This window comes from Dermochelys coriacea, chromosome 3, assembly GCF_009764565.3.
Source record: "Dermochelys coriacea isolate rDerCor1 chromosome 3, rDerCor1.pri.v4, whole genome shotgun sequence".
NCBI lineage: Eukaryota > Metazoa > Chordata > Testudines > Dermochelyidae > Dermochelys > Dermochelys coriacea.
In genome coordinates this window covers 65,122,752-65,147,433 of record NC_050070.1, presented here as the reverse complement: position 1 = coordinate 65,147,433, position 24,682 = coordinate 65,122,752, and the positions used below count along the sequence as shown (strand labels likewise).

General features: G+C 43.0%; 2 protein-coding genes across 11 annotated transcripts in view; one reads left to right on the top strand and one right to left on the bottom strand.

Annotated features, from left to right (window-relative positions):
* Positions 1 to 23,373, top strand: PGM3 (phosphoglucomutase 3). Of its 4 annotated transcripts, none has more exons than XM_038397704.2 (13): positions 1 to 177; positions 6,086 to 6,304; positions 6,988 to 7,172; positions 7,797 to 7,864; positions 8,882 to 9,015; positions 9,223 to 9,418; positions 13,298 to 13,455; positions 14,330 to 14,413; positions 15,432 to 15,530; positions 15,864 to 15,980; positions 16,954 to 17,076; positions 17,354 to 17,527; positions 18,344 to 23,373. In XM_038397704.2, exons 2-13 carry the CDS (start codon positions 6,101 to 6,103, stop codon positions 18,431 to 18,433), a joined length of 1,632 nt encoding a protein of 543 aa, XP_038253632.1. In that variant the 5' UTR covers positions 1 to 177; positions 6,086 to 6,100; the 3' UTR covers positions 18,434 to 23,373. The 4 variants fall into 4 exon arrangements, with proteins under 4 accessions (XP_038253632.1, XP_038253631.1, XP_043366508.1 ...); XM_038397703.2 differs by having other exon boundaries at positions 140 to 279; XM_043510573.1 differs by lacking the exon at positions 1 to 177 and adding an exon at positions 2,261 to 3,451 and having other exon boundaries at positions 6,099 to 6,304.
* The window catches only part of DOP1A (DOP1 leucine zipper like protein A), an 87,285-nt gene continuing 82,717 nt past the window's right edge, over positions 20,115 to 24,682 (bottom strand). For 5 of the 7 annotated variants that reach the window (XM_038397691.2, XM_043510570.1, XM_043510569.1 and 2 more), the window contains 2 exons: positions 22,864 to 22,923; positions 20,115 to 20,710 (listed from right to left, as the gene is read on the bottom strand). In XM_038397691.2, the coding sequence (XP_038253619.1) occupies positions 20,405 to 20,710; positions 22,864 to 22,923 (366 nt within the window). In that variant the 3' untranslated portion in view covers positions 20,115 to 20,404. The remainder of the gene's footprint in view (positions 20,711 to 22,863; positions 22,924 to 24,682) is intronic. The other 2 variants (XM_038397699.2, XM_043510571.1) reach the window with 1 other exon arrangement.

Sequence of the window (24,682 nt, the reverse complement as noted above, 5' to 3'; positions counted from 1 at the left end):
GACGAGAGAAGGTCCCCAGGCGGGGCTATCCCGCTCAGGGGCCGGCAGGCTGCCGCGCTCTGATTGGCTACGCGCGGCGTCCGGGGGGTGTGGCTGCGCAGGAATCCGGAAAGGGGCGCGTTGCGCCGCCCGGCCGCCGAAAGCCACGTCGGCGGCTGCTGGGGGGGAGGGGCCCAGGTAGGCGGGTCCGTGCTGCGGCGGCGGCCGGCGCTCGCGCCGCGGTCTAGGGACGCGGTTCGCTGGGCTGGGCGGCGGAGTCTGCGTCCGCGGCGAGGCTCGGTGAGGGCGGAGGGGGCTGGGCAGGATCGCGTGGCAGCGATGGGCCCCTCGCCCTGTGAGCGGGGCTGGGCGTGCGTCCCGGCGGGGGGGGGGGCGGCTCGCTGCTGCTGCCGCCGCCGCTGCCGCCGGTTCTGGGGAGCGTCACGCCGGCCTCTCTGCGCTCCCCTCGCTCACTGGCAACTGTCCTCTCCCGCTTGGTGTCAGCCCCCAGGGGCGAGTAGGGGGGAGCAAGGTCTCTCTGTGTAAAGGCCCCGAACACAGGACGGGGCCAGGCACCCTGGGGCTGACTTTCTTCTCTCCAGGGAGTGCTCCGCCCCCCCCCGTCCCTCCCCCCTTCTGCCCCTTTTCCCCAAGGATCCCGCCCCGCCCCCCCTCTGTCTCTGCCCGCCCCCAGCACCTCCCCGCCTGCTGCGGGACCGGCTGAGCGCCCATGGAGTCGGTGCCTGGGGGAGGGGAGGAAGGAGGTACCGTTTCTATGGCAATACCAAAAAGAAAAGGAGTATCCGTGGCACCTTAGAGACTAACAAATTTATTAGAGCATAAGCTTTCGTGAGCTACAGCTCACTTCATCGGATGCATTTGGTGGAAAAAGCAGAGGAGAGATTTATATACACACACACAGAGAACATGAAACAATGGGTTTATCATACACACTGTAAGGAGATTTCAGAGTAGGAGCCCTGTTAGTCTGTATTCGCAAAAAGAAAAGGAGTACTTGTGGCACCTTAGAGACTAACAAATTTATTTGAACATAAGCTTTCATGAGCTACAGCTCACATGCATCCGATGAAGTGAGCTGTAGCTCACGAAAGCTTATGCTCTAATAAATTTGTTAGTCTCTAAGGTGCCACAAGTACTCCTTTTCTTTTTACTGTAAGGAGAGTGATCACTTAAGATAAGCCATCACCAACAGCAGGGGGGGGGAAAGGAGGAAAACCTTTCATGGTGACAAGCAAGGTCGGCTAATTCCAGCAGTTAACAAGAATATCAGAGGAACAGTGAGGGGTGGGGTGGGAGGGAGAAATACCATGGGGAAATAGTTTTACTTTGTGTAATGACTCATCCATTCCCAGTCTCTATTCAAGCCTAAGTTAATTGTATCCAGTTTGCAAATTACTTCCAATTCAGCAGTCTCTCGTTGGAGTCTGTTTTTGAAGCTTTTTTGTTGAAGGATAGCCACTCTTAGGTCTGTGATCGAGTGACCAGAGAGATTGAAGTGTTCTCCAACTGGTTTTTGAATGTTATAATTCTTGACGTCTGATTTGTGTCCATTCATTCTTTTACGTAGAGACTGTCCAGTTTGGCCAATGTACATGGCAGAGGGGCATTGCTGGCACATGATGGCATATATCACATTGGTAGATGCGCAGGTGAACGAGCCTCTGATAGTGTGGCTGATGTGATTAGGCCCTATGATGGTGTCCCCTGAATAGATATGTGGACAGAGTTGGCAACGGGCTTTGTTGCAAGGATAGGTTCCTGGGTTAGTGGTTCTGTTGTGTGGTGTGTGGTTGCTGGTGAGTATTTGCTTCAGATTGGGGGGCTGTCTGTAAGCAAGGACTGGCCTGTCTCCCAAGATCTGTGAGAGTGATGGGTCGTCCTTGAGGATAGGTTGTAGATCCTTGATGATGCGTTGGAGAGGTTTTAGTTGGGGGCTGCAGGTGATGGCTAGTGGCGTTCTGTTGTTTTCTTTGTTGGGCCTGTCCTGTAGTAGGTGACTTCTGGGTACTCTTCTGGCTCTGTCAATCTGTTTCTTCACTTCAGCAGGTGGGTATTGTAGTTGTAGGAATGCATGATAGAGATCTTGTAGGTGTTTGTCTCTGTCTGAGGGGTTGGAGCAAATGCGGTTATATCGTAGCGCTTGGCTGTAGACAATGGATCGAGTGGTATGATCTGGATGAAAGCTAGAGGCATGTAGGTAGGAATAGCGGTCATTAGGTTTCCGATATAGGGTGGTGTTTATGTGACCATCGCTTATTAGCACCATAGTGTACCGCGTCGTGCCACCTTTACCTCTGTGCTGCTGCTGGCTGCAGTGCTGCCTTCAGAGCTGAGCACCCGGACAGCAGCCGCCGCCGGTCTCTGGCCGGCCCACTCCGAAGGCAAGGAAAAAGGACGAGCAAGGAAAAACGAAGGATATTTGTTCCTATTTCAAAAATGTGCTTGAATGGAGAACCAAAAAAGAAGCCCTATCCAGGAAAACCTGGTAATCCTGTATTGAGCAGTGGTCTCCTGTCTCCCGTGTGCTAGCTGTGGTAGCGTGCGTCACCCAGTAGTTATGTTTTTCCAATGAACGCCTTCTTGCTGTCTCCCATAAAGGCGTGCAAGGCCACCTCCCTGATTTCCAATCCCTTCTTAACGTTCTCATCTGATGAAAAGTCAACAATGGAGGCAACTTCTGTGCTGTTATTCCTATCGCGCTTACCAGTACTGTTCCATTGTTACTTCGTATTCTGCTTGTCTGTTAGTTGAACCCACACGTTTCTTGCGTTATTCTCAGGCCATGTCTACACTATGCTTTCGTCTTTAAAACTTTTGTCACTCGGGTGTGAAAAAAACACACCTCTGAATGACAAAAGTTTTAATGATGAAAAGCGCCGGTGAGGACAGCATTTAAGTTGCCAGGAAATGCTTTTCTGGCAACGAATCTGCTGCCTCTTTTGGGGGTGGTTTTATTTTATCACCGGGAGTACACTGCGCACCTTACAACGGCGCGGCTGCAGTGGCATATCCGTGCTGTTGTACGGTGTGCAGTGTAGACATAATCTTAGTTGGTAAGGTCTTTGGAGCAGGGATGCTTTTGGTTTTGTCTTTGTACAACACCTAATGCAGTGGAGCCCTGATCTCTGGTTGGAGCCCCTAAGAGTTGCCACAATACAAATAATAATTTTGCTTGGATATTAGAAGAAGAAGAAAAAGAAGTAATAGACTTCACATGATTGGAGTATGTTGCGGAAGGAAATCTGGCTCACTACTGAACTGAGAGTTTGGCCTGGTGTTGCAGCCAAAATACCCTCTGCCTGCTGTTGTCTGGAATAGGAAATGCTGTCTCTGTCTGCCACTTGCACTAGGGCCACTGGACCAGCGTAACTGAGAATCCCCCCCTTGGTCCAGTCTCTTTCTCTCCCTCTCTCTCTACTGGCTTGTGGGGCTGACAGAGACTCCATTTAAAGTAGGTAATGTAGGTGGAGGCTCCTTCCCGGGCTATAATGCTGGTGTTTCCTCTGCAAACCCATCATTAGCTTTGGGGTGTGAATGTCTTTGTGTGGACCCTCTACATGGGGTTATATTAAATTCAAATATCTAATAACCCTGACTCTAACAATAATTAAACATAAAAAATCCCTATCTTGCATGAATATATGTAGACTTAATTTAAACCCTCAAGTGATTTTCTCCAAGATTAAGTTGCTGTTTAAAATATGTTATTACTACACAAATAAACATCCTTAAAAAGTAAAAGCTTTTTTCATGTAAATGCTACTTGTTTCTATCTGTCTTTTGAGACTTGTATTGAATTAAACAGATAAGAATATCCTACTGAGAGTTACCAAAAGAAACTATACCATTTGCTCAAGAAACTCCCTGAAAAAGCACAAGAACAAATCCGCACAGACACACCCCTAGAACCCCGACCTGGGGTATTCTATCTGCTACCCAAGATCCATAAACCTGGAAATCCTGGACGCCCCATCATCTCAGGCATTGGCACCCTGACAGCAGGATTGTCTGGCTATGTAGACTCCCTCCTCAGGCCCTACGTTACCAGCAGTCCCAGCTATCTTCGAGACACCACTGACTTCCTGAGGAAACTACAGTCCATTGGTGATCTTCCTAAAAACACCATCCTAACCACTATGGATGTAGAAGCCCTCTACACCAACATTCCACACAAAGATGGACTACAAGCCGTCAGGAACAGTATCCCCGATGATATCACGGCTAACCTGGTGGCTGAACTTTGTGACTTTGTCCTCACCCATAACTATTTCACATTTGGGGACAATGTATACCTTCAAATCAGTGGCACTGCAATGGGTACCCGCATGGCCCCACAGTATGCCAACATTTTTATGGCTGACTTAGAACAACGCTTCCTCGGCTCTCGTCCCCTAATGCTCCTACTCTACTTGCGCTACATGGATGACATCTTCATCATCTGGACCCATGGAAAAGAAGCCCTTGAGGAATTCCACCATGATTTCAACAATTTCCATCCCACCATCAACCTCAGCCTGGACCAGTCCATGCAAGAGATCCACTTCCTGGACACTACGGTGCTAATACGCAATGGTCACATAAACACCACCCTATATCGGAAACCTACTGACCGCTATTCCTACCTACAAGCCTCTAGCTTTCATTCAGATCATACCACACGATCCATTGTCTACAGCCAAGCTCTACGATATAACCGCATTTGCTCCAACTTCTCAGACAGAGACAAACACCTACAAGATCTCTATTATGCATTCCTACAACTACAATACCCCCCTGCTGAAGTGAAGAAACAGATTGACAGAGCCAGAAGAGTACCCAGAAGTCACCTACTACAGGACAGACCCAACAAAGAAAAGAACAGAACGCCACTCGCCATCACCTTCAGCCCCCAACTAAAACCTCTCCAACACATCATCAAGGATCTACAACCTATCCTGAAGGACAACCCATCACTCTCACAGATCTTGGGAGACAGGCCAGTCCTTGCTTACAGACAGCCCCCCCAATCTGAAGCAAATACTCACCAGCAACCACACAACAGAACCACTAACCCAGGAACCTATCCTTGCAACAAAGCCCGTTGCCAACTGTGTCCACATATCTATTCAGGAGGACACCATCATAGGGCCTAATCACATCGCCACACTATCAGAGGCTCTTTCACCTGTGCATCTACCAATGTGATATATGCCCTCATGTGCCAGTAATGCCCCTCTGCCATGTACATTGGTCAAACTGGACAGTCTCTACGTAAAAGAATAAATGGACACAAATCAGACGTCAAGAATTATAACATTCAAAAACCAGTCGGAGAACACTTCAGTCTCTCCGGTCACTCGATTACAGACCTGAGGGTGGCTATCCTTCAACAAAAAAAACTTCAAAAACAGATTCCAATGAGAGACTGCTGAATTGGAATTAATTTGCAAACTGGATACAATTAACTTAGGCTTGAATAGAGACTGCGAATGAATGAGTCATTACACAAAGTAAAACTATTTCCCCATGTTATTTCTCCCCCTCCACCCCACCCCTCACTGTTCCTCAGATGTTCTTGTTAACTGCGGGAAATAGCCTACCTTGCTTGTCACCATGAAAGGTTTTCTTCCTCCCTCACCCCCGCTGCTGGTGATGGCTCATCTTAAGTGATCACTCCTTACAGTGTGTATGATAAACCCATTGTTTCATGTTCTCTGTGTGTGTATATAAATCTCCCCACTGTATTTTCCACCAAATGCATCCGATGAAGTGAGTTATAGCTCACGAAAGCTTATGCTCAAATAAATGTGTTAGTCTCTAAGGTGCCACAAGGACTCCTTTTCTTTTTTTTCAGAGTGGTAACTGTGTTAGTCTGTATCAGCAAAAACAACAAGGAGTCCTTGTGGCACTTTAGAGACTAACAAATTTATTTGGGCATAAGCTTTTGTGGGCCCATGGAAGCTTATGTCCAAATAAATCTGTTAGTCCGTAAAGTGCCACAAGGACTCCTTGTTGTTTTTTCAATATATCTGTGGATTTACAAGGTATGTGTAATATGAGAAGTTTATTATGGTGATTTTAGCCGTTACTAACAACATCTGTACAGTTTCCTTTTATAGAAATGGATTTTGAGGCAGTTGCAAAGTACTCGGCATTACACCTGAAACCACCTGGACTTAGCCTTCAGTATGGAACTGCTGGATTTCGTACCAAGGCAGGACATCTTGATCATGTCATGTATCGCATGGGTTTGCTGGCAGTACTAAGGTCCAGGCATACCAAATCTACTATTGGAGTCATGGTTACAGCATCTCACAATCCTGAAGTAAGAATATTTCTGATTGTATCCTTTGTTAAAAGAAAATAGATGATATCAGCCAAAGGAGAGTCAAAATTTCTGAGCTGGCAGAGACTGAAAGCATTTACAGGCCAGATCGTGTGAACACTTGTGCTTAATTTAACCATGTGAATAGTCCCATTGACCACAAATAAGACTAATTGCATGCTGGAAGCTATTTTGCCACACAAACTCGTACCCCCACTCTTGCTTGTAGTTTTTCCTTCCCTTCACTCTGGAAGGAAAACCGTTAGAATATGGGACCTTATGAGCATGAGAAGCTGGCAGTACATCTGAGGGATATCAAACCCTTTCAGCAAACTCTGAATCTCTTTTTCTTAAGTTGACGTTTTCTTTCACGAAGCAACAGTTACAAGTGAAGTTTTTGCTTTACTTATCTGCTGCTCTTAGGATATGTGAGGCTATGGAACGCGAAGCCTGTCACTTTGATATCAACTAATCCTTTTTTACAGAACTGCCAGAAAAAATAGTAACTTAATATTGTGATTATATTACTGATTTCGGCTGGGTATGGATTTGTTTGGTAGCTTTTATTAGGAACACTTCAGGCCTAAATATAGATACATCACTATGGCTTCATTTATCTTCTGTCTTTAAAGAGACTACTGGGTTTCTCACTTTTAGACTTAGTACATTTATTTTCTTCTAAGGAAGACAATGGTGTAAAATTGGTCGATCCTCTGGGTGAAATGTTGACCTCTGCCTGGGAAGAATATGCTACCTACCTAGCTAATGCAGAAGAGCAAGAAATACAGAGCATACTGACTGAGATCTGCCAGAAAGAAGCAGTGAAACTGCACGAACATGCCTCAGTTTTTATTGGTAGAGACACCAGGTAATTGTAAAATGATGTAGATGTATTTATATATTGACTGTATTGAACTACCCAGGTTGCATTCACAGGCAGGTATATCTGCTGGAATTTCTATGCATAGAATGGAAGACTCTACATAAGGGCAGCACAGCACACATCACATGTTTCATTTTAAATCTACCTATTACAGTACCATGTTTAACTCTCCACACACAATATGCTTCTTGGGCCTAATCCAGTGCCCACTGAAGAGGACAAAAGGGCCTCCCTTGATTTCAGAGGGCATTAGATTGGGTCTTTTAGTGTTAGTGATACCATTACTACATCAGCTGCCTAATCTTTATGTAATTCTCTTAATGTCACATGGGACTCTGATTCTGCATTGAGATCCATGTTGGCAGACTTCCTCACCTGTGCAGATCTCGCCAAAGAAGTGAGGCCTAGGTTCGTATTTCTGCATTGTGTTTGTTTAAAAAGTGACTGACCGGTTTCAGAGTAGCAGCCATGTTAGTCTGTATTCACAAAAAGAAAAGGAGGACTTTTGGCACCTTAGAGACTAACACATTAATTTGAGCATAAGCTTTCATGAGCTACCCCTAACTTCATCGGATGCATTTAATGGTGATTGTATTTATTCTTTTTCAGACCTAGCAGTGAGAAACTTTCACAATCAGTAATAGATGGTGTGTCTGCTCTAGGTGGTCAATATCATGGTATGTTGACATTTAATCTTATGCTTTATATTGAAGTTTTTATGTAAGTGTGAAATATAACATAGACCCAAAGTTGTAGCTCAGATGCCATTTCCATTGCTGCTTATAGTGAATTTGTGTGTGTTGGGATGATTTTAATGTAAGAGGCTACTTCTCTATATAATTTTACTAGAACTTTTTTTCAGATGAGTTTCTTACCATATATTCTAGGAAATATTTTGCATGTCTCTAAATAGGAGTCAAGGTGGGTGAGGTAATACATTTTATTGAGCCAGCTTCTTATGGTGAAAGATAAGCTTTTGAGCTACACAGAGCTCATCTTTTGAATGTATTGTGACACCTTGAAAAGACAAACCTGGGAATTCCTAATTTTTCTAGATACTAAAAATCATGGTCTTTAATAAAGACACTATAATTATGGTTGTATCACAACAATCTGTAACCCACTAACAGGTGCCCCCTCTCACCCCCTCCCATGCATGCACGTGTGCGCACACACACACTTCTTTTGTCCCATGACTGCAGGGATGCTAACAGTCCACTTGACCTTGTATGGTCTCTTAGAATATTTAACTACTTATACTAATCTGTTCCACCTTGTATTTAGCTGTGACAATCTGAGGGCTTGTCTACACTTAAAACACTACAGCAGAAGTCCTGTAGCTGTGTTGCTGTAGCAATTCAGTGTGGACATTACCTAGGTCAAGGGGAAAGATTCGCCATCTAGCACTGTTTACACGGGGACTTAGGTCCACTTAACTGTGCTGCTCAGGAATGTGGATTTTTCACACCTTTGACGAATGTAGTTAAACTGACCTCATTTTTTTGATGTAGACCGGGCCTGAATACCTTTCCCAGACTTAAAGAAGAGTTCAAAAGTTTGTCTCTTTCATCAACAGAAGTTAGTCCAAAAAAAGATATTACCTCATCCACCTTGTCTCTTTAACATTGTGAACAACAATCTAAACAGGAATGACTCTTCTATTCTTTTTAATATTGTGACTTGTTTTATATCAGATTATGGTCTGGTGACAACACCACAACTGCATTACATGGTCTGCTGTCAAAATACTCAAGAACACTATGGGAAGGCAACAGTGGAAGGTTACTACCAGAAACTATCCAAAGCTTTTGGGGAGCTGACAAAACAAGTAAGGGCTGTTACATTCACTCTAAATAATTCATTGCTTATATTCATGTAAATGTGCAAACTGGATATTTTCTGTGTACAAGTTTAAAAAATGTCTCAAACACTTCAGACCTGCTTGTCTCCTGGTGTGGGGAGTTGAGAGAGCTATTGATTTTTATCCAGATTATAGTTCACTTTAACACCTCTCCTTCCCCTTTCCTGTGTGAAGGCTTCCAGCTCTGGATATGACCAGATGTGTCTGAAGATAGATTGTGCAAATGGTATAGGAGCCCTGAAACTAAAGGAAATGGAACGTTACCTTACAAAGAAACTGCTAATTCACCTATATAATGATGGAACCAAAGAGAAACTCAATCATTTATGCGGTGCAGACTTTGTGAAAGTTCATCAGAAACCTCCTCTGGGTATGTAATCAGCAATCTACATTTCTAACCCTTTTAGAGTACAAATTGTGTTAAGCAGCCTACTCAGTAATAGCTTTCAAAGCACAGGACTTTGCACAGAAACATAGTAATGCATGCAGTCACCCAGAAGGAGGTGACTGATTTTTGTGGAACTCCTTAATGCTGTAAATCATCAAAGTAATAAGAGATTACTCTAAGCTTAAGGACCAGAGTGAACTTGTGCATGTCCTGACAAACGAAAGTGAATGAACGTAACTGAGAGCACCAGAACCGTGGCAGAGAATTTCTGAAGGATTTTAAGAAACAGTTAGGATAAAGGATATCCTGTCACTATCTGACTCGGATAGGTTTGTAAAGAGATGACTTAGCTCAAATCATGCAAGGTGCATAAAATAAAACCATGGGTTACAACTTCTAAAAATGGAGAGATTAACCAGACTTGAGGATTGGGTTCCTAAGGATATACTGTTTTCTGCTGTAGAACCATCCTCCTTCACTGGAGTTGCTAGCTCATGGTGAACTCCAGGCTGCTGCTTCAGTTTTCTTGTAAAATTGGTCTTGCTCAGTTTCGGTTTGTGTTTGGGTTTTTTTTTAACTGTCAACTGGGGAAACTGCAGGAGGCCACCTCTGAGGTCTGACTTCATGGGCTGTGGGTATAATGGACCGGGGGGGCTCTGTCTCCCCTCGTGCTGCCGCTGCCACCAGACACCTAGTTGCAGGGTTTGTTTTTTTTATTGGGGGGGGGGGGATTTGTTTTATTATGCCCCATGCAGGTTCTGGGGCGGCTGAGGAGGCAGTAGGTGCTATTCGCCTTCCTGAGTTCATCAGTAATCTTCCCTGGACTCCAGAGAGATGACTGATGACCCGAGGAAGCTGAGTAGTACATACTGCGTCCTCAGCCGCCCCGGAACCTGCATGGGGCATATCAAAAGCGTCTTCGGTCGAGAGTGAAAGGCTTTTCCCTGCAGCAGCTTGGGGTCTGCAGAAGCGCGGCTGAGGCTGGTTTGGGGCTCTTTCAGGAGGCTTGGGGCTTCAACCAGCCTAGGGCCCCGATTGGGAGGCACTCGGGCCTCTGGCCAAGGGGGGAGAGGCAGGGGTCTCAGGGCTCAGGCTGTGGGGGGGAGGAGGAGGAGGCATGGGCAAAACGGGTGAAGCCCGGGAACTAGCCTCCCCTAAAGGGGGCTCCACCCGTTGCCTATGTATGACTTTTATATTAGCCACTGCTGGGATCGCCATAGCCACTCACTCCCTGACACAGTAGCTGCTATTTTAGATTCAGACTTTAGCACAGGGTTGGGCAAACATTTTTGGCCTGAGGGCCACATCAGGGTTCGAAACTGTACGGAGGGCCAGGTGAGGAAGGCTGTGCCTCCCCAAACAGCTTGGCCCCCACCCCCCTCCTTGACTTCATCTCCTGAGAACCCTTGACCCATCAAACTCCTACTCCTTGTCCTCTGACCGTCTCCCCCCGCCCTGCGACCTCACGCCCTATCCAACCCTTCCTGTCCCGACTTCCCTGACCCTTATCCACAGCCCCACCCCTTGAGAGGCCGCCCAGGACTCTCCGCCTATCCAACGCCTCCCGAGATCCCCCTGCCCCTTAGCCAACTGCCCTGCTCCCCGCCCCCTTACCATGCCACTCGGAGCAGCAGGACTGGCAGCTGCGCCACCCGGCTGGAGCCAGCCACACTGCCGCACTGCCCAGCAGACAGCAGGGAAGGGGCCATGGGCTAGCCTCCCCAGCCGGGAGCTCAAGGGCAGGACAGGCCCGCGGGCCATAGTTTTGCCCACCTCTGCTCTAGCACAAACTGGGGAGAGAAGGCTATTGCCCCTTCATAGGGTAAGGTGCCTCTTCATCCATAGACTGAAATTAAGGCCATGGTTTTCAAACCCGAGTGTCTTAAGTTAGGAGAGTAAATCCAGAATTAGGTACCTGATTTCACTGAAGTGCTGAGTGTTTACAGCTCCCCACTGAAATCTTTAGGAACACAGGAGGCCTGAAACTCGGCCACTTTTGTTTAGGTGGCTAACTGGGTGTGCGTTTATGTCTTTAGTTGTTCACATTCAAACTTTGGTCTAAGGTTTTTCCATGCCCCTTGGACATGCTAATTTATCTGCCAGCTGCAGTTGCACTGCCTCACTCAGGTGTCGACTTACTTGAGAGAAGGGATGGCAAAGGGAGGAGGAGTTGGATGGAATGTCTCAGTAACTGAGAGGATAAAAGCTGAGTATTGCTCTTCTCTCACGCAGGAACCAGATTGTTCCTGCAAGAGATTCTGGCATTGGGTGAGGAGGCTTGGCGCTCCCATCCTCCCTCTTTAGAAGCTCTGCTCTTGACATCGCTAAAATCAAGCAATAGGATATCAAGAAACCTTGTTCTTTAGCATGAAAGTCCCCAGAGAATCCTTCTCTTACTTCCTACTTCCCTCTTAGCTCTCCTAACTCCTCTTAATGACCTAACAAGGGAAGGATCATAAAGTCCGGGAGAAAAATAACTAGTTTCCCTTGTAAATCTTTGTTTGAGCACTATATTGCTAGGCAGTAGCTGTTGGCTGTCTGTCACATGGCTATTTCTTTTAGTGAGTATTAAACAGTTTTGGCCCTGGAAAATAAAGAGCAAAACAAACTCTCTGAGCCAATGTATTGTATGACCAGCAGATCCACTTATCTCAAAGTGGTGCAAAACATTAATATATAATCTTAATAATGGATGCTATAGAAGCCCGTAGTATCCAAGAGTCTTCCACCAAAAAACATTGCCATATAACACCAGTTTGGTAGATTAAATGGTCAAAAGGTTTCATCGAAGTGTGGGCTCACTTGATACGCTTTGAACTCCCTCTCATTAATACTAGCATTAACAAGGGGACACACGAGGGAAGAAATGAGAACATACCTAAAGCAGGTGATGAAAAATGTCTTGAAGAAAAGAACCTTTGATGCAGAAGGGTTAATGTCCATTCACCCTATAGACAGTGAGATATAAAGAGGAAAAACCACGGCAAGAGGCCAAGAAAGCGTAGTGGATTCACCATGTATAATCGCTTTGTGGAAATGCTGATGAATAGTACTCTACTCAAGTAGAAGAGGATTGAATTTGAAGCAAGACGCATGGAGGTTTATGGATTTAGACCAACTAGATGCCATGTCTTCATTCCAGTCAGTCTGTAAAGGAGGTCTTATGAGGGAAGGGTTGGTTATGGTGCAGCATGCACCAAGCTGACATCATCTAGCTGCTTCCCAATTTTTCTACTTCCACCCTGTAGTGAAGTCTCTCTGTCTCATTTTGCAGGCTTTGGCTCACATCTGTGGATTACGAAGGGAGTACTAGATGTTTCTGGTTTCTGACTTGGATGACTTGATGATGCAGCTCCTTGTATACTCTGTGGTGGCTAGGCATGTGTTTGAGGGATGTGGACATTTGGGAGGGCTGGATTCTATTTTTGGTGCCATAATTGCTGTTTGTTACTTATTTAACAGAATATACTAGGAGTGGCTCTGAGACCATATTTCATATAGACTTTGTAACCTGACCTTTTTAAGGTGGTATAACAATAAATAGCTATAGAGACTGAATTTTCAGTTTTTCATTTCAAACTGAAGATGCACTTTTTCCTTGCAACTTCTATTCTGTGCCGCTTCCCTGATTAGAAGAGTTCAAGGTAGGATTTACTTAATAAAATCAACTTCTTGCTCTCAACTACTAAAAGTTTTTGCACATTTAGAGTGTGCAGTGTATAGTGTATAACTATACACTAATTGTATAACTAATTAGCGTATAACTAATCTCTTTCTTGAGACTTCACATATATATGTTTAGACTAACTAAAGCTGTGCTTCCCAGTCCATATCTAATTGTTTTTACTTCCATGTGTATAGGACTAGAAATCAAACCTAATGAAAGATACTGCTCATTTGATGGAGATGCAGACAGAATTGTTTATTACTATAATGATACTGCTGGCCATTTTCATCTTGTGGATGGAGATAAAATAGCAACTTTAATTAGCACTTTCATTAAAGAACTTCTTATCAAGGTAACTTCACTTATACAGTAAAGGGTTTTGCTTTGCCCAAAACTGTAAAACATACATCTCACCCAATGAAGGTGGGGGTTGCCTTGGGCATATGTACGCAGACAGGTGCTCTTTCTAAAGCCGTATACCGATGCAAAATTACATTTAAAAAAAAAAAAACCTCTTAACTATGATGCCTTGACTAGAAAAAAGTTACCCTACTTTTAAATTTCACTTTACTGCTGAGAAGCTGAGGTGTCTTCTTACCTCTTCTCTTCTTCACCCTTTTAACTCCATGTTGACCTGAGGTAAGGCAATCCTACCCTCCCCTTCCTTTTGGAAAATTCCTGAGAACCCAGTTTGCATTTGATTTACCTTGGAATGCATTTATGAAGCGTTCTCGTGTTCTTACTGATTGTGAAAGGTGCTGCATAGACAGACCTGGAGCATACAATTCCACTGGGAGTAAAAAGAGCAGTTCCAGTCTCCATATCTACTTGGTCCTTGGTGCCTCTGAGACTACCCTGCCAAGGCACATTCCTGTTAGTGTCGGTTTCTCTGATGGACATAAACTCATTTCTCCTGGGGCTACAGACACAATATCTGGGATAACCACTTTTGACTGGAACTGGCCTTTGCCAGGTTCACAGTAGTGATTTAATGTCAGAAAGTTCTGTGTCCTATGAACCGAGCCACTACCTCCTTCAGGTTCCCAAATGTGTCAAAGTTCTGGAAGTCTGGCAGGAGAACAGATACTGTGTGTTGAAAGTCTTTCACCTCATTAAATATTCTATTCTCATCTTGAACTAAAATCCTGGTTTAGCTTTTCCTTTATACTGTGCCTTTCTGAAGATTTGTGTGTGCCATTAAGCCTTTTACTTTTCCATCTGCTCAGGTAGGACAAACTGTAAAGATGGCAGTGGTACAAACAGCATATGCTAATGGAAGCTCTACATGTTATCTTGAGGAAACCATGAAGGTATCAAGTAATCTTTTTCTCTCCATCTCCTTCACAATTGCTTCCTACCTTTAAAAAAAAGCATCAGTAAAGTACTACAGTGATGGACACTAGGCAGACCTAAGATGGAATAAACCTATTTTGCTTTAAACTTCATTAACTATTTAAGTTCTTGGTGATAAATGAGACTTTAAAGGAAGAAGGAGGAACTTCAGTACCAGTTCTAGCCAACTTTAAAAGTTGGGTTGAAAATGCTAAACAAAATCATCTAAGTTTCCTGACCCTTAGAGTGCTTCAGAGCCTGTTGTACACTGAGACAGCTGAGGAAAATGGATTAGGCCTGATCGCCTTAAAACATTATTTATGGTCCTGATATTAGAGCAGCATCATCTTAGTGAGGCTTTCTAGGAAGCTGCCTTTCAGTTGCCTTCCTAGATAGTGTCTTCCCACTTCCCCCCTGAAAAGGCCTGGGTTTTGGCCGCGTGAGCATGGACTACCGAAGTAGCTGATGTGGCTTAGGCAGCGAACTCCAGGACAGGGCTCATGGTAGAGAATTCCGAGTGGGTTGAGGCACTTGAACACCATCTCTCTGATCTTCAGTTCAATCCTGTCTTGCACAGGCAGCTCCCTAACTTCTGAGGAGCCCTTCCTCAGGCTAACAACTCTCCCCATGCATAGTGTGTGGAGCTTTGGGCACCTGAGAATTCCACTAGGTGGCGGGGGTTCAGCAGTGCAAGGCCATGTATCTTTGGGTAACTACCCTTAATCTTATTTATCCATCAGTAATGAGAAGATAAAAGAGGAAGCTACTTACCCAACAGGTCTGCAGTGAGAATTGGATCACTTCAGTTAATCACTTTGACTACAAAAAGTAGTATATGTACTAAATGCTCATCATCCATCAAGGCTTGTAGCTAGTTTCCTGATGCTTAATCTTGCAGATAAGTGGAAACAGTTTAATCCTGTGTTCCTACCATTTACTCAGGATGTTGACTTCATGCCACTTTGTCTATGCTTTTATTGCATCTCTGGGTTGTAGGTGCCTGTTCATTGTACCAAAACAGGAGTAAAGCATTTGCATCACAAGGCCCAGGAATTTGACATTGGAGTTTACTTTGAGGCAAATGGGCATGGCACAGTAAGTACTTTCATATGGGGCATTATAGGGTTAGTTGAGTTTTAAAGCCAGTATGTATAAAACTTAGCAACCAAGTTAACTTGAAAATAAGTAGCATTTTTCCAAATCCAAATAGAACTTCTTTCGCTTACCCCTATCTGCTAATCACCTCTCCTTCTCTCTTGTCTTCCCCCGCAACTAACTGTTCAGTATTCTAAACATGGGAGTTCATGGAAGTGAAAACCAGAGACAACTAATTGGGTTTAGTTGGCATAACAGATCAAATTTATTGTATGTACTGTTTAGAGATGTCTGTTGATGGTATACATCCTATTATGTCATCTTTTTTTCTAGGTATTATTTAGTAAAGCTGCTGAAGAGAAAATAAGACGCATGGCAAAAGAAGAAAAGGAGACTCAAAAAAGAGAAGCTGCGAAGATGCTTGAAAATACCATTGACCTGATTAATCAAGTAAGAGCTGAAATGTAAAAATCGGGTGCTTTGTTTCTGAGGCAGGGGGCTAACACTGTTGGGGTGTTGAGTGACAGGATGGGAGGAGTGTGTAGAAAATCATGTGGAGGAAGGCAGCATACCATGACAAATTAGGCAAATGGAAGGAGATGACCTAATTTAACATCCTACCAGGCTAAACAGACAGCTATGGGAACCCACTATTCTCTTTTTAAAAACCCCCATCGCCACACTTGCACTACTAAAGGAAGATCTATTTGAATAGTAACCGTTTCACTTTGAAAGATGTCAAGATTGCCACATATACAAAGGCAGAAACTTCCATCTAGTCTGCGCTTGTAGCTAGAGAAGAGGAAGGGGATTGGATGGTTTGGGAGACTGGAGAATGACACCTCAGACCCACATCTCATTACTAGTTTGTTACCTTTCTGGTGTGATTCAACCAAAAGTAACTTTCATCTGAAGTGAGATGATGGCATGCATAGGCCCTTGTATCCATGTGGACGCTGATATTTTTTTGGTTGTCTTATCCTGGAGGCTAAGGAGTGAATAGGCATATGGTGAGAGCATCCCGCTTTATTGAGGTGGTTCCTTTAAGGCACAAGTTCAAATTATCCTTTGCAGGTCACCTTTAAGTGGAGTTCTGATGCCAGAGCAAGTGTTGGGAGGGAACAAGTCACCTGTCCTCATTGAATCTGACCTCCCATTTATTGGAGTTAATCTTACTACTAGAATTCATCTTTAGTAAAACTAGCATTCCAGTGAAGTATGCTGTATGGTCTCTAGTTCTTCACTTCCTGCCACGGCTCCTAGTAATGAAAATCAAGTTTGACAGTCACCCAGTAATCTTCCTGTATTTTCAGTGACTCCTTAGATTTATTTATTTTTTGTTAGATTTGTTTGAGCAAATTCAACAAAATAGCCTGCATTTTTTAATTCATTGAAGATGCCTTTATTTTCTTCATATTCATAGACTGTGGGTGATGCCATCTCAGACATGCTAGTGATTGAAGCAATCTTGGCTCTAAAGGGTCTGACAGTGCAACAGTGGGATGCCATCTACACAGATCTTCCCAACCGACAGCTGAAAGTTAAGGTTAGTGATACTGTAACGTTGACCAGAGTTTAGTGGTGTGTGTGTGTGTCTCTCTCTCGAGACCCTCCCTGCATTCATCTACTTGCTGGCCTTCCCCTCTGCATACTGAAGGTATGAAACTGTCTAAGCTGTATTGATATTCTTACTGTAATTCAAATCCAGCTAGGAGAAATGACAAAGACAACAAGGGAGAATTACTGAGGCAACAAATCAGCAGCCCCACAGGAAACTAATTTTAGAAGGGTAGCTTTTTATATGTTTGGTCCTACCACTGTAGGTTGCAGACAGACGAGTCATTGACACAACAGATGCTGAGAGACGTGCTGTTACACCCCCAGGACTACAAGAAAAAATTGATGAACTTGTAAAGAAGTACAGACTGTCACGAGCTTTTGTCCGCCCATCAGGAACAGAAGATGTAGTGCGCGTATACTCTGAAGCAGACACACAGGTCAGAGCTGAAATAATTTGCACATTACAGCAGTTGTATTGTTTTAAGCAATGAAGTCCTCTGAGACAGCACCATTGGAACTGGGGTGATTGGAGCAGGCGAGAGAGCCTGTATATTGATGGCACTTCTCACTTAAATTTCAGAATGTGAAGAAAATAAAGGAGCTCTAATCTGCTAGATACATGAAGCAATTTTAGGGTTGTGTTTTTTCTTTCAAATATTTCTAAGCCCCTTGTTGAGTCTAGGGATGAGCCTATGCTTTACCATGACCAGCTAACATGACTTTTAAAGACATTAAAGCCTGTTTACATTGTGTGTTTAAATACATTTTCAGTGATGTTTAAAGAAAATCTCCTTCCTGTGCCCAATCTTGACAAGCGCATAGTGGTTCAAATCCAGCCCAAGCTGTCAGTGACTCACTGCTTCCTATCTCATGGCTCTTAGGTGGAATAAAATTAGTAATTGTGATCTGGTCCCCCATGGCAACAAGGACACCACTACAGCAAACCCTATAATAACTGACAGTCTTTGGCTATTTTATAAGAAACCAAGGAATAAGTGGCTGTAGAAACTGAACTTTTTCAGGGGAGAGAAGGCATCTTTGGAAAGCTTGTATTGCTATAATTATACTGCTGCTTGATAACATTAACTGATGTACGAGCCTCAAATGTACAGCTTTCTACGAGCACTACATACACATGTCCAAAAAAAACCACCCCACCCTGCCCCAAAGTCATCAATGTTAAAGTTCAGATAAAATGAACAATGCTTACCACATAGTATAACTATTCCCTTTTTTCTTTTAACTATCTATAGGAGAATGCAGATTCCCTTGCACATGAAGTAAGCCTGGCTGTTTACCATCTAGCTGGTGGAATAGGAGAACCACCTCAGCCTGTATGTTGAAGGGGAAAGCCTTGGTCATGCTACCTAAACCCGCTTTTATTGTGTCCCCCGCCCGCTTTAGCATGAACTTAAGTCAGCAATAACAAATCAAACTTCCTGATTTTTTTTTTAAATATTCTTATACCTTATCCTTAATGGGACACTCCTGCTGCTCAGAGAATTGGGATTTTTTTAAGCCTTGTTGGACCTTTTTGCTTCTGAAAGTATGGTACTAGAACTGGAGTCAAGTGACATGCTTCATCTAATCAACCAGGGAATAGGAACCAGCTCTCATAATGCCCACTGTAAGTACCCTACCCACTGGCTGCTCTGCTAACCCAAACTGATTGTATCATAAGATGGTGTGAGAAACCTCTCCTGACTGCTGCTAAGAAGACAGAACTATTCTCTAAGCCACACACTCTGTTCATGAAAAAGGTTTGCACATCACTACAAGAGATTTAGACCTTTTGTATTCCCAAAGAAGCAGAGAACTTCACCTATTACATCTACAACTGCTGAAACTGGATTTAGTGTCTTAAAGAGAATTTCTAAATTGTCTCTAACCTCCTTTTCCTACTCTACCTTCTCTTCATGTAGAATACATACAGTATCCACAAGCTGGCACTGTGCTATGAGACTTTACAACCCTTGTTTTAGTTTAGTTTGCAGTAGTATGTTGTCATTCAGTTTTGAAAGCAGCCAGAACACTGACTTGTACAAGAATCCTGCTTTCTGCAAGCATTTATTCATTTGAGTTCTGGCTGTTTACTGGCCAAAATAGCACACAGGCATATCATCATACAGCTCTGTAGTTCCACACTTGCTGAGGTAGTGTATAGTCACTTCCCTTTTAACTGATGTTGAGCAGACCTTATGTTGCTAACCAGGCCAGTGATAGCCTCTAAAACTTGAAAGAGCACTTGAGGACAGGTGCCACAGCTGGGAAACAGTGGTCTTTAAAGCACCTCAGCTGTATTTCACAAATGTTGTGTAAATGACTGTAACCACATGGCAGACACCACTAACATTTAGGTCCTAGTTTACTTGTCTCTTCCCAGCCTGATATTATTTCACTCTTTACTATTAAAAATTGAAGCCATCTCTTACTGAATTCCATGCTCTGTTTGTCTCTCATTTTGAGATTTCTGTGCTCACATTTATACCTCAGTAGGAAGAAAATTACTGTATCCTCTACTAGGGACAGATTAGTCTTTCAAACCGCAGCCACAGGACAGAAGCTGCTGTTCAACATTATCCAATGTCAATATCATTTCCCCTTACTCCCTGAAGAAAATCTGTACTAGCTGAGACTTTCTTGAATGCATATAAAGTGAAGCTTGGGGCTAAAGCTCAGGGGACTCTGTTTCATAACAAATGTCTCATGTGATTCAAGGAAATATTGAAGGGTATGTACTACTGGACAGTGGCAGATAGCAACAGTGTGTAACTGAACCATCTCCGTAATGTGTTCTGATTTGATAATGCTCGCTTCAGCACAGGCAAAGCACCTTTTGTTTTAATGCCTATATAAACTCTGTGGGTAGGCGCATAGTACATTTGCATAACTCTCGGTGAAAAAGCCCCAGGCCCATCACTCGAGAACTAGCAGAGTGCCAGTTTAACAATGGCTGAGGAAAAGCATGTCAGCAACTTCTAAGGAGTTAGAGAAATTGTGAACACAAAGAAACTGGAAACAAAGTGAAAAATGTGCAACTTGTATTTTGTAGTTTGTTTAAAGACAGAACTCGACACACCAAAACACAGATACTGTAAATATTAGGCACCATAATCAATATGAGCCAACAATAATTAAACTTGATTTCAGGCCACATCCAGAATTGGTCTCATATTTACAAATATTTAAATTAAATAGAACCTGAAGTATTCATTACATACAGAGTAAGAAAAGAAAACTATACAACTCTGAAGGATATAGCATTTCATTTAAACAATTACATTAGTTTTAAGCTGAATAGGACCAGTTACAGCTCACGTTTTTATGACACCTTCCAGAAAATCCTTCTCAACCATCTCTTCAATTTTTTGCCTTGCTTTGCTGGAGAATGTTTTTTGGTTCTCCATTTTTATGTCCTTATTGGGGAAAGAATTTGGGTAAAGGACAGGGCTCCCTGAGTGTCCAACACATCTGCTTGTGACTTTGCTATTAAAAACCTGGCTGAGTACATTGAAGAAAGGGAGAAGCTGCTCAATGCTGCGGACGGTATAGATAGTTAACAGCAAATGACCTGGTTCCCAACTCAATGTTTTCCCTGAGCTGTCCTCCTCTGGGTTTTTCTGTAAATACAGATAAATATGAAATAATACAGAACAACACCCAAAAGCAAAATACATAGGACAATAAGAGATTAAAACATTTCTGTACATTGTTACCAGCAGAACAGCTGTTAAATGCTGCCCTCTCCCCTTGGAACAGTCATATCCTAGAGATATACTAAGTCATCTACTAAAGCAGACTTGTTCTTTGGCATCAGTGGTCTTATCTTAGCCTGTTGCCAATATTACTGAAGATACAAATCCCAGAACAGAGACGTTAAAATAGAAATTAAACATTTTTATTGGAGAGCAACAGTCCCGCTATTCAGGAGATCATCGTGCAAAGACATTTATTTCTATAATAATGTTTGCTAATATATGTCTGACATTTAGAGTCTAAACAGACATCATTTCTCACAGATCATGAAAGTTAAATTACTTACCTGAAATGTATGTGTCTCAGAAGACATGGTCCACAGACTTAGGTTACTTATGCATACTTTGGGCATTGTTTGACAGAAGAAATTTCTGGAACCCCACCACTAAAGGCAGCAGTCATAAGCCAAAAGTTTGAAGGATGTGTGCATAAATGTATATATATAGCCCTCCTTTAGGGTTTTCTATAGCATTAATACCTACTGTGCATTACATTGTAGTCTAACCATCAGTTCCCCTTTTGATCCAAATTACCATTATCACTATACCCTAAGCTACAAAACGACCCTGACTATGCCAACACTTGAGAGGATGTGGCTGCAGTACAGTATATTGGCAGTGTTCCTTCTGCCACAAAGCAGATGTACCCAGCTGTATTGTACCAGTAGTTGGTGCTTATTCCTGAGGGAGGGACGAAGAGGAAAAGCACTACGTCAATGAGTCATGTCTTAAAATGCTTCTGATCTGTGCTTCCCCTCCCATTGTGGCTGTAGCACATTCAGAATGAGTGGAGAATGTAGAATTATCAAAGGAAACACCATGGGACCTGAGCAGACGGCATGAGAGCAATGTGAGAAGCCCCTAACATCAGGGGATGTGAAAATCAGAAGAGGTGGTGTGAGAAGAGCATTACTTACTGTCTACTCATGTTTCGGCCTCTGGGTAGCCACAGATTTACTCAAAATATTATATTCTATGAACAACATATTTTTTACCCTTTAAATAACATTAAGCATCTTTTGGAAACTAAGACCTATGGGGACATCTCTATTATATTAAAAGTCTTCAAAATGCAGGACAATATATTAAATTTAGTATTTTTCTTCGGCAGTGAAACGATTTAGTTCTCTCTTGTCTGATGTGACTTAAAACTGTGCCACTTATTTGGTAAAATTTCTTGAGTAAAAACAGGCTGTGTAATAAATCAGAGCAAGGAGGATCCAGAATTCTAATACAGAATGAGTTGCTGACCCCCTGCTTTTTTAAAAAATTACTACTTTGCCCAAGTCATAACTTTGTCTCGGCCAGTGCAGCTGGAGAAATAGGTTTAAAACTTAAATTATTGATTACAAAAAACCCAAAACACCTTTTCATTAGCTTTGTATTCAGAGAGGAAGGGAATTTACATAGTTGATTTTGAGAGTATTGCCTCAAGGTGGACGCTTTTGGATGGAGTTGTTCCAAAAATAATAACCACCATGTAATCATTACAAACATTAATGGAATAGTGCTGGAAGTGGTCAACCAAAGTGCATCTATGATTACACTAATCTGTCTGGATATGATCAATGAAGTACAAATCCATCTGTGGCATTTCTTCACCTTGGTATTTAAGCAAATTCCACTAATTTGTCTGATAGGTAAATGACAGATAATTTGACACAGAAATTAGAACACAGGTATGTGCTTGGTTTCTGATGTGTGATAGAAGCAGTTTTGTTGTTTAAATTCTATGATGGTTGTATTCCTTTTGCAAATAAATCTATTTCTTGAAATCCCTTTTACTTAGAGAAGCTGGCTGAACAAAAATACTCTTCTCTGTAGTCATCTACATAAATAGAGGTATTTAGGACTCTATTTCTTTGTCTTCGTCCAAATATCCTTAACTCTGTCCTCTGAAGAGAGTTATCCCATTTTGCATTTCTTATTGAAATCCAGATATCACACATGGCTGTGAGCATCAGGTGGTGACAAATAAGTTTTTGTTTCACAACTCAAGCATCAAAGGCCACCCTCACCTGATGCTTGGCCATCTCCACTCCCTCCAAAATCATCATTTTAAAGTCCTCCTGCTTGTCCTGTGGAAGGAAAGAGGAGAACTTTCAGACCGTGTTCCATAAATTAAAATAATACTTAGCCATGAAGGCTTTGTAGTTGGCAATTTGGGTGTTGAGTTTTACCAGAAGTTCTTGTCCCAAAAGGGCCCATTATCTTCAGTCATAACCTGGGGATATCAGACTGTGGAGTTAGTGTGTGGAGAAGGAGGCTAATGACAGAAAGAAATTCCAGTATGTTTTTCTGTTTCTTGTCATAATGCTGACTGAACGCACCTCCTTCAGTCTCCAGAGCTTGAGGAACATCAAACTGCATAAATCTCGCTATCAGTCAAGGTGTCCTGAAGCTAAAGTAAGCTCAAGTGATACATCCTGCCAATAAATTGTACACTGCAAGAGAAACACACTGCTATCTTCATCAGTATTCTTCCACTGCAATTAGAAAGAAACAATAGACTGGAAGCTGGTATTAATTATCTCACTCCCTTTCCTCTCACCCTTGTACTCCCAGTTTGTGGTTCACAATTTGTAACTGCTGCCTTGACTAGAGGATTCTAGAAGTTTCGGAAACTTTGTAAGTTCTTGAAACACACTGTGAAAGCTAATGAGTTTAAAAAAAATGTGGATCTCAACATCAGTACATACCAGCAGAGAATTATTATTATAAATCAGTCAGAGAGACTATTTTGGAATGCATCATATGCCTAAGCGATGAAGAATACTATACCTTCAAACATCAAGCAAGAAATATACAGTATTTAACAATTCATATAAGGATACAGACTAAATCTGATTAGCATTGCACTGTGGGAAGAGGAGCTTATGGGGGTCATTTTCCTAGCTCATCAAAGAATGAAGAGACTTGATTTGCACCACATATTTTGCTTGAAATTCCTGTAGGTTTTGAGCCTTTGGTTTAATGCTACATATATACCTACAACACTAAATTACCCCACACATTTTCACACAGCAAATACTTACAGCAATATTCCGCCCCCTCCCCCCCAAAAGAGACAGTTCAGTGAGAAATAAATTTTCCTGGAGGCTAAATACAGTATGCCAACATATGCCATCACCAGGGGGTGTAACAATATTCAGATGGGCTTCCAAGAATAAACTCAAAGTTAGCATCCCTGCAAAACTTTGAAATGTCCTCTCCTGTCTCTTTTATCGTTTGTCTAAGCTTGCAAAGCCATCCTTCCCCCTTGCAGTCTTTGCCCTTGTTCTCAGTTTCATCTCCACCCTAGTAGCGGCAAATGTTTTCAAAGCTACCATCTAGTGTTTTTTCCACTCTGTGGCAGCAGTGGGAGCTTTCTGCAATAAGCGCAAAGATTTGGCAGCTTTCCCCACGTCAGCTGGCCCTCTGCTCAATCCCTCACTTTCCAGCCAGCAAGAGATTCAACAACATAGGTAGTTCTTGATCTCTTTCTGCTGTTTGTGTTTTATAAAAGTGTTAGTGGAAGTAATCCCAATGGAAAGGCAATGGCGCAATTGCTTGGGGATGGAGGACAAGTCTCCAAAAAGTTTCTGTTCCACTGGTGATGGCTGCCCACCCTCACCCACTGGAATAATGGAAGACTGGCAAAACTGAAAGAGCTCCTCTCCCTTTCAGCTCTTCTCCCTCTTCACAAAGTACTCCAACCCATTTTCCTCCATTCCTCCGAGTTCTCCCTCTCAGAGCTGCTGCCATTGTTCCCTGCCTCCCTCTCTCAGGCCACCAGGAGAACAACAAGCACCAGCTGTTTACATGTTTATCCTGTTCATATCTCCAGTTGAGTAAATC

Bases quoted from the DNA above. Each gene is read 5' to 3' on its own strand.
- PGM3 (XM_038397704.2), top strand. From the start codon at position 6,101: ATGGATTTTGAGGCAGTTGCAAAGTACTCGGCATTACACCTGAAACCA. The intron at 6,305-6,987 runs GTAAGAATATTT...TTTTCTTCTAAG, and splicing joins CAGCATCTCACAATCCTGAA to GAAGACAATGGTGTAAAATT. The intron at 15,531-15,863 runs GTAAGTACTTTC...CTTTTTTTCTAG, and splicing joins AGGCAAATGGGCATGGCACA to GTATTATTTAGTAAAGCTGC.